The sequence below is a fragment of the Eschrichtius robustus genome, chromosome 2 (assembly GCF_028021215.1).
Source record: "Eschrichtius robustus isolate mEscRob2 chromosome 2, mEscRob2.pri, whole genome shotgun sequence".
In the NCBI taxonomy this organism is placed as follows: Eukaryota; Metazoa; Chordata; class Mammalia; order Artiodactyla; family Eschrichtiidae; genus Eschrichtius; species Eschrichtius robustus.
The window spans coordinates 178,466,131-178,475,101 of NC_090825.1; the positions used below are offsets into that span (position 1 = coordinate 178,466,131).

The window sequence follows — 8,971 nt, forward strand, 5'->3', positions numbered from 1 at the left end:
AAGGTGGCTGTGCCCGGTTGTCACCAAGTGATACACAGGTCACTAGCAGGCGTGTGCCCCCCTCTCCTCCATGAGGCACGCACACAGATCTCAAAGCGACACGTCCTCGATGGCGCAAAGTTGCACAGAGATGAATGAAGGCTTTCGTGGCCGACGTCCAGTTCCATGTCAGGGCTGGTCCAGGGCCCCAGGTGGTGGGTGACCAACCCACAGGCTTCTTCAGCCAAAGCTGTCACCACGTGGCACCTGTCGTGTCAGAGCAGGTGTGGGGGAGATGGAGCCACTGAGTTGGCCTAGACAAGAAGACCCTGGTCTAGGCTGGACATGGCCACCATGAGCTGGGGGACCTCAGGAGCAAGGTTGGCCTCTCCAGGGCCCCCATCAGATGGGACGATCATTTTTCTTCTTACCTCAGCTTTCAACTTTGATCCTTGGCCAAAGCAGGGAAAGCTGACCAGAACTGACCAAGTGACACCATCATCCCTGGGGCCCCGGGAAGCAGACGCCAGGGCTGACCCTGGCCCCTCCAACCACAGCAGACAGGAGGGGTGGCATTGGGGGTGCTGGGGGGGCAGCCTGTATCCTCTCCTACAACACACAGCACCCCCCAAACTTCTTGGGGTCCCAGCATCCCTGGGGGGCCTGGAAGTAGTTTTGCTGGGCCTGGCAGGACCCTAGAGAGAGACCAGAGCCTGGCAGACGGAGGCTGGGCAGGCTGGGGGGTCCGAGGATGCCAGGGACCGGGGTGGCGGTGTCTGAGGGGCGGGCGGGGGCCCCCGGGGTTTCCCCCCTCACTGGTGTGGCAGCGCCCTTCCTGGTCTGGAAGCTGGCTTAGAGTGAGGGGGAATGATGTGACCCTGAAGGCTCCAGTGCAGGGAAGGGAAGGGGAAATGGAACTGAGGGGTGGAGGGGCTTGTGGTGTCCCCAGGCATCCCAGGAAGCTGACGGCTGGCGGGAGGACGGGGACCCTACTGTGCATGTGCTTTAGGTAACGGAGGGGAAGGAGTATGGAGGGGGGGGAAGCCTGGAGCAGGCTGTTCTGCACCCACGGGGGGGGCTTCCTACTGGATTCAGGGGGACGGGGCCCCTGGGGGACCCTGCCCAGCCCCGTCCCATGGGCCACACCCTTCTGAAGGCAGGCTCTGGAATCTGGCAACTCCATGACATCCCGCCCACCCGGGGCGAAGGTGGAGTGAAGTAGGGGCAGGGGTCACCAGCAAGGGTGGGTTTAGGACAAGGTGGAGGTGATGGTCCCACGCCCACAGGGGTCACTTTCCCAGCATGGGGACAGGGTCAGGCCTGCAGGATTCAGACGTGGGTCCTGGCAAAAGCCAGACAGAAGTTCCTGGAAACGGGCCCAATACTTCCAGCAGCGGTGGGGTGGGTGCCCAATAGAGTGGAAGTGGAGGGCCTTGGACACACGGCCCTGCCCCCTGAGACCCATATCGACACCGAATGAGGCTGGGGCCGTGGCGGAGGTTGTGTGCTCTCCTGCCCGCGGAGACGGGCAGGTGGCAGCAGGCCAGCGCCTAGGACGTCCCCTGGGACAAGCAAGTAGCTGTTCCTGGAACACCACCGGGCCAGAGTGACCGGCTGGAGGCCCCGCCCCACCCAGGGCCACGGGGCAGAGGGGCCCATCCTCGCCGGGAAGCTGTGACGGCCCCACTGCCACAGCCGGTCTCCCCAGTGTGGGTCTGGGCAGCGACCGTGAGTGAGAGGAAGGAAATCAGAGGTTCTCGGAAGGAGCCTGGGCCTCATGGCCGAGTGGACAAGTGAGAAGACAGGAAGGGTGTAAGTAATGGGATGGAGCTGGGGAAGCTGAGGCCGCGCCTCCAGGCTTGGCAGCAGACAGTCAAGTCCCCCTGGAAGGGCCCTCAGCCCTGGCTCAGCCCGGGAGCAGGAGCCGGTTGCCATGACTACACTAACAGAGCTTGTTGCCACGGAGGGGAGGGTTCGCGCCAGCCCCACGGGGCTGTTAGGCTCCTGCACTCCCCGAGGGGGGTCCTAGCTTCATTTGCGTCTGGCGGGGGGAGCTGAGTCACATGGCCCCTGACCCTGGCCTGTGGGAGTCATCCTGTTCTGGAGACCCTGTGGCCAAGCTGCCCCAGGCCTGTCCGCACTCTCTGCAGCCCTGGGGCTCTGTTGCCTCAGGGAGCCGAGCAGCTCAGCCCGGCCCAGAACCCCAGCCCCTGGAGAGCAACCTCTCCTGGCAGGGCGGCCGCACCAGAAAGCAGGGAAGAAGAGGGCGGCTCCGAGATCCCTGGAACCTCCGTCTCCCCAGAAGCACAGCCTCAGGTGGCAGGAATCACAGCCCCATCACCCCCACTAACCGCGAACGAATGGAGGCTCCTGGCTGGCGGACTCCTTTCAGAAACCCCTCAGGGCATCACGTGACAGCGACTGGACCCTCTGCTCACCCTGGGGACACGCCCGCCACGTGCTGCAGGGCTCCAGGGAAGGCGTGGGGGGTGGCTACGGAGTTGGCACTGTAGCCAGGGCTGCGGAGGACAGAGGCTGGCCTCTCCCGCACTCGTCCACAGCCGGCGGTGCTTAGGGGTGGGGAGGGTCTGGGTCTGACCCCACCTGGACGCCCGGGGCCACCTCCCCTGCGAGTCACCAGACCCCCACGGCTGCGGATGACATGGCCACACAGCTTTGGTGAATACTTTTAAGAGAAGAATTTGTAAAAGTAGTAGCGGTGCCCCAGGGCTGGGGGTGTAGGATCTGGGGCTCAGTGCAGTCCCGGGCGGCCCCTCTGCGCAGGCGCAGCCCGGGAGCTGAGCTTGGACCCTCGGGAGAGGCGAGGCTCCGGCTGGGTGGGGGGCGGGGCGGGCACCCGGCGCGGGATGGTCACCACTTGAGGAAGACCATGCCCGCCAGGACGGCGTAGCCCAGCACCAGGAAGAGGACCTTGAGCAGCCGGTCGCTCTTCTCCTCCAGCTCCTTGGCCAGGATCTCAAAGAAAGTGACGAAGAGGAAAGTACCGCCTGCCAGGCCCTGCAGCAGCACGGAGGCCACGCTGCTGGGCACGCCCTGGGCACTCTCGATGCCCAGGCCGAGGCTGATGCCCAGGGGGATCATGGCGCTCACGGTGACGGCCAGCTTGGCAGCGTCCCTCAGGGCCATGGCGCTCCTGGCCATGCTGATGCCCAGGGCCACGGCCACCAGCGTCTCGTGGATGGCCACCCCCACAAACAGGCTGACCACCTTCTCCCCCTCCTCCTGCAGGCCCAGGGCCAGGCCCTCGAAGACCGAGTGGGCCGACAGGGCGAAGACCAGGCTGAGGAGCCGCAACGGGCTGGAGCGCGACAGCTCCTGGACACTCAGCCCGTGGCTATGCGCGTGGGGCTCCCCGTAGAGCGTGTGGCCCCGCGAGCCACCCATGAAGGGGCTCTCGTACTCTGAGTCGCTGCCCACGTCCGAGCTGGCGTTGAATGTCTCCAGGTCGATGAAGGCCGGCCTCTCCTTGCGGAAGGTCAGGACGAGCTGCTCCAGGAAGACGGTCATGAAGAAGCCCAGCAGCATGATGGTCTCGGCCAGCGGGTAGTCGGTGCTGATGTGCCCAAGACTCAGGACTTTTTGGAGCTGGAGAAGAGGGCGCGAGAGGGGGAAAAGACGGGGAGAGGTTCAGAGGCGCGACCGCCGAGACCCCCGCTGCCCATGCAACAGGTTCTTCAGACGTCACCTCTCAAGTAGCAGAAATACCCAAATCATACAGGTCTTAAAGAGGAGTGGTGGCTCATCCTTGATGGATTTAAAAATGAAGGGACTTCCCCGGTGGTCCAGTGGGTAAGACTCTGCGCTCCCAATGCAGGGGACCTGGGTTCAATCCCTGGTCGGGGAACTAGATCCCACATGCATGCCGCAACTGAGAAGTCTGCATGCCACAACTAAGAAGTCTGCATGCCGCAACTAAGACCCAGCACAGTCAATAAATAAATAAATGTTTAAAAATAAAACCTCTATTAGAAAGGGACTAGGCCTCACGTCATGTCCACTATGTCAACCAATTTAAAAAGAGTGTAGTGGGCTGCATCATGACCCCTAAAAGATATGTCCACCAGGAATCTCAGAATGTGACCTTATTTGGAAGAAGGGTCTTTGCAGATATAACTGAGGTGTGATGGGCTGGATTGTGTCTCCCCAACAAAAGGAAATTTCTATATAAAGGTCTCCCAACCCCTAGTGCCTCAAAACTAACCATACTTGGAGATAGGGTCTTTAAACAGGTGATTCAGTTAAAAGGAGGCTGTGAGGGTGGACTTAATCCACTAGGACTGCTGTCCTTACAGGAAGAGGAAGGGCCATCATGTGAAGAGACAGCAAGAGGTGGCCATCTACAAAGCAAGGAGAGAGGCCTCCGGAGGACCAAACCCTGCCAGCACCTTGGTCTCGGACTTGCAGCCTCCAGCCCTGGGAGAGAATAAGTGTCTGCTGTTTAAGCCCCCCGTCTCTGGTCTTCTGTTATGGCCACCCCAGGAAATTCATTCATAAGATAAGGCTCTTGAGATGACATCATCCTGCATAAGGATGATGTCCTTAATCCAATGACAGGAGTCCTTCCGAGACAGAAGAAGAGAGACACACAGGGAGAGGCCGTGTGACAACGGAGGCAGAGCTGGGGTGATGGAGCCACAAGGTAAGGGACCAAGGACCGCAGACGATCCCCACAAGCTGGGAGGGACACGGGATAGACCCTCTCTCACGGCCGGAGGACCCAGCCCACTGACACCTTGGTCTCGGACTTCCGGCCTCCAGACTGGGATATCAGCCAGGGCTTCTGGCCCTGATGCCTGCACGGGGCTGGCTTCCACACACCCGGAGGCTGTTTCCAGAGCCCCCCACCTCTCCACCCCCCTGGGTGAACGTGCTGAGAACGAGCATGAGGCTCGCCGGCACATCCAGCCATCCTCGTCAGATCCTTGAGTCAGCGCTGTCCCACAGAACGTTCCGGATGGCGGAAATGTCCTCTATCTGTGCTGTCTGATATGGAAGCCGCTAACCTCGCGTGGCCCACGAGGACTTGAAATGTGGCTGGTGCGGCTGAGGACTGGCACGTTGAAGTGGGTTTGATTTCAATTCACTGAAACCTGACCAGCCGGAATGGTGAGTGGCAGCCACACCAGACCGTGAGGCAGACACTCTCTGGCTGAGGCTGGCGGGCAGCCAGGAGGAGGGGCCTGGCCCACTGAGGCGTGGGGAGCCTGGGGCAGGGGCGCGGCCCAGGAGTGGTTTGGGGAGGACCGTGAGAGGGCCCCAAGCACTGAAGGGGGATGGGGAGGGGCAAGGTCATTGCAGCAGTCCAGGCCGGAGGGGTGGCACTGCGGGAATGTGGAAAACGGCAGGGGGGGCGGGTGCAGAGGGTGTCAGAGAGGACTCCGATCTCATCCTCACCGACGCCAAGTGCACAAGTTTCCCGCGCTGTGTAACAGAGGAACGCAAGCGTAGCAGCATAATACACCTCCCAGCCCTCAACATCAGGAGTCCAGGCACAGGATGGGGCTTGTGGATAAAGCAAATGGCACAGCGTGGCCGGGGACTGAGGGTGGCTCCCAACCCACAGCCAGGGAGACACTGGGCCCTCAGTCTGACAGCCAGGAAGGAACTGAACCCGCCTTACAGCCACATTGGCTCAGAGGCCAATCCATCCCCAGTCAAACCTTGAGATGAGACCACAGCCCACCGGATACCTTGATTGCAGCCTCATGAGAGCCGGCAGCAGAGGACCCAGCCAAGTGGTGCCCAGACTGCTGACCCACAGAAACTGTGTAGGAATAAACATGTGTTGTTTTAAGATGCTAAGTTTGTTATAATTTGTTACGCAGCAGTAGCTAACTGATACAGGAGTTGAAGAGAGGCCACAATCGCCAGCTTCAAGACAAAGTGCATGTGTCCGGGGCAGGTGGTCTGGTCAAGTAATGGCTGATGAGCCCACCAGCTGGGAACCCTAGGTCTAGTTCAAACCCCTTGTTTACCAGATAAGACCCAGAGAAGAGACACAACCAACTCATGGTCACACAGCAAATTCATTTTCTACTTCCTGTCACCCTTATAGTGTCAAGGCCCTGAGCTTGGTATCAGGGTTGAAAAGCACCAGAGATGGGGAGGGGCAAGATAAGGGTAGGGGATTAAGAAGTACAAACTATTATGTACAAAATAAATAAGCTACAAAGATATACTGTACAGCACAGGGAATATAGCCAATAGTTTATAATGATATAAATGGAGTACAACCTTTAAAAATTGTGAATCACTATGTTGCACACCTGTAACTTATACAATATTGTACATCAACTATATCTCAATTAGGGAATTCCCTGGCTGTCCAGTGGTTAGGACTCTGTGCTTTCACTGCTGAGGGCCCGGGTTCAGTCCGTGGTCAGAGAACTAAGATCCTGCAAGCCACGCAGCACAGCCAAAAGAAAAAGAAAAACAAAAACACAACAACTATATCTCAATTACAAAAAAAAATAAAAGGAAAGAAAAAACAAAAGGCACCAGAGACGATTGGCCATAAGGTGCCAAGGGCTGCTGCTACCACCCCAGGGAGCCTTACCTTTTCCCTCACAGCCGGCAGTAAAGCATTGAAGCATGTGGCCAGAAAGACCCCTCCTCCGAAGGTGTTGCAGAGTGAGAGGATCTTTTTCGAACGATGGGCCTTCTCAAAATCCGTCTCGATGATCTTCACGGGGAGCAGGGAGCCCAGCAGCATGAAGAAAAACACGCCCACCATGCAGAGGATTTTGGCTACCAACAACTTCACCATAGCGGCGGCCCGGGCTGCTCCGGTCACCGGTCACTGCAGGGCCAAACCATGTGTGGGCGCACACTCCCCTCCCACGATGCGCTACGGGGCCCAGCCACGCAGCCAGGGGCTCATGCCTCAGTCCAGCCACTGTGAATGTCAGGGGCAACCGCGTCAGCTGTTGGATTGGTTATCTGACCAGCTAGAGCAACCAAGCCCATCACCCCCAGTACTTCACCCCATTCCAGGCCTAGCACACGTCCCTGTCTCTTGCAGAAAATTCTCCACGGCTGCACTGTCCAACACGGCAGTCGCTAGCCGCGTGTGTCTGTGTAAGTTAATTAAAATTAAATAAAATGTAGGCAATTCCCTGGCGGTCCAGTGGTTAGGACTCCGCGCTTCCACTGCGGGGGGCACGGGTTTGATCCCTGGTTGGGGAACTAAGATCCTGTATGTGGCGCGGCCAAAAAAATTTATTTTAATTAAAAAAAATTTATATAAAATGTAGAATTCAGCTCCTCAGTTGCGCTACCCACATTTCAAGTGTTCCATAGCCACTTGAGTCTAGCAGCTGCCGTACTGGACAGCACAGACAAAGAACATTTCCATTGTTGCAGAATGTTCTGGGTCCCACCGCCCTTACATAAAATCCAAAGGCTTTACCCTGAGGCAAAGGCTCTGCACCATCAGCTCGGACTCCACCTCCCCATTCCCGTTCCCGCCTCAGGGCCTTTGCACCTGGCAAGCCCATTCCCGCCTCAGGGCCTTTGCACCGGCAAGCCCATTCCCGCCTCAGGGCCTTTGCACCTGTTGTTCTCTTGGCCTGGACCACTTCTCTCCCCTGACCTTCCAATGATGCTCGTCTTTCAGTCCCACAGGAGGGCTTCCCCCTGCCCTAAATGGCATCCCTTGTACCCACCGCAAGGCCTGGCGCAGAACAGATGCTCAGTAACCGCTGGCTGAACAAACAGATGAGCTGAAGCATGTGGACCTCTTTATGGGGACTCAATGAGCCAAAGTAAAGCAGATCTCGCCCTAGATAGACCCGTAAATGTTACCATTAGAATGAAGGACCGCGGCTGCTCCCCTGTCCTTAGGCTTTCTCCCCAACCTCCCAATTCTCACTGCCCGCGTCGCCATGTCAGCTCAGATGCCACCAGTGGAGAGGGGTCTCCTACCCCGTCCCCTGGTATCATTGGAGCTACAGGGAACTACATAATTTAAAGTCCCTGAATGTCATCACTCGCCCTGGGCTGCGACTTCCACGGGAGCAGGGAGTGTGTCTTCCTCAGCCCAAAGCCAGGTACAGTAGGCGCCCAATAAATACCTGCCGAGTGTCGGGATGCCCCAGTCTGTGGAGTGGGGGTGAGGGTGGCCTGGACGCCCTCAAACCGGGGGTTGATGGGGCTGGGCAGCGGGGACGGGCTCATTCATTCATCCTTTCACTCAGCACTTATTGAGCGCCTTCTGTGTGTCCCGCGCTGCACTGGGCGCCCCGCTCGAGAGGGGACAAGTCGCGCTCCGCTGGCGGAGCCGGACGCAAATCACACAGATCGCCAGTAAAGGCGGGGCCTCGGCTAACAGGCGGCAGAGCCCGCCAGGCCCCGGGCCGCCCCCGCCCCCAGCCCCGCCCAGGCCCGGCCCACACGTACCTCCGCCGGGTCCTCGCCCGCCCGCCGGAGCCGCCCGCCGCTCAACCGCCACGCCGTGTCGACCCCACTGCAGCGCTCCCGGTCTAGCCCCGGCTCGGCGCGCAGCTGCCCACGCCCCGCCCACGCCCCTGCCCATTGGCCGCCCCAAGCGCAGAGGGCCAAGTTCTCCATGCCATTGGCTATTACGGCTGCCACTCACCCCGCGACTCCACCTCTCCTACCGGCAAGGGAAAGTAGTTTCCTCCCGCAGAGCGGCGGGTACAGGCACCGGGCGGCTCCGGCGGGAAACTCCGACCCTAGGGGAATGGTTCCGTCAGCGTCTGGCTTCCAGAGCTGTCCAGGGGTTCCAGGTGCTGAATCCCGTTCGGATCGAGGTTTGGCCATTGTCAGAAAACGATTTGACTGTCTCTCTCGGAGCGTCCTCGCTGCTGATGCCCTTCCCGTCGGTTTAAGATGCAGATTTACCCGTTCAACATCTCTGCCTCCTATGTACCAGGACCTTTTCTAGGAGAACATCTGTCAACAAAACAAGGATCTCTCCCCTTTTGGAGCTTACGTTCTAGGAGAAGACAGA

The 8,971-nt window shown here is 59.1% G+C and overlaps 1 protein-coding gene across 4 annotated transcripts; it reads right to left on the reverse strand.

The window, feature by feature from the left end:
• Positions 1–2,654: 2,654 nt before the first annotated feature.
• On the reverse strand, positions 2,655–8,502 carry SLC39A3 (solute carrier family 39 member 3). Of its 4 annotated transcripts, none has more exons than XM_068535063.1 (4): positions 8,398–8,502; positions 7,665–7,780; positions 6,557–6,895; positions 2,655–3,585 (listed from the first exon to the last, which is right to left on the reverse strand). In XM_068535063.1, exons 3-4 carry the CDS (start codon positions 6,764–6,766, stop codon positions 2,851–2,853), a joined length of 945 nt encoding a protein of 314 aa, XP_068391164.1. In that variant the 5' UTR covers positions 6,767–6,895; positions 7,665–7,780; positions 8,398–8,502; the 3' UTR covers positions 2,655–2,850. The 4 variants fall into 4 exon arrangements, with proteins under 4 accessions (XP_068391164.1, XP_068391165.1, XP_068391167.1 ...); XM_068535064.1 differs by lacking the exon at positions 8,398–8,502 and adding an exon at positions 8,073–8,293; XM_068535066.1 differs by lacking the exons at positions 7,665–7,780; positions 8,398–8,502 and adding an exon at positions 5,691–5,764 and having other exon boundaries at positions 6,557–6,763.
• Between the last annotated feature and the right edge of the window lie 469 nt (positions 8,503–8,971).

Coding starts and splice junctions, on each gene's coding strand:
- SLC39A3 (XM_068535063.1), bottom strand. CDS start 6,766: ATGGTGAAGTTGTTGGTAGCCAAAATCCTCTGCATGGTGGGCGTGTTT. Junction 3,586..6,556: donor TGCCGGCTGTGAGGGAAAAG/GTAAGGCTCCCT, acceptor CCTCTTCTCCAG/CTCCAAAAAGTCCTGAGTCT.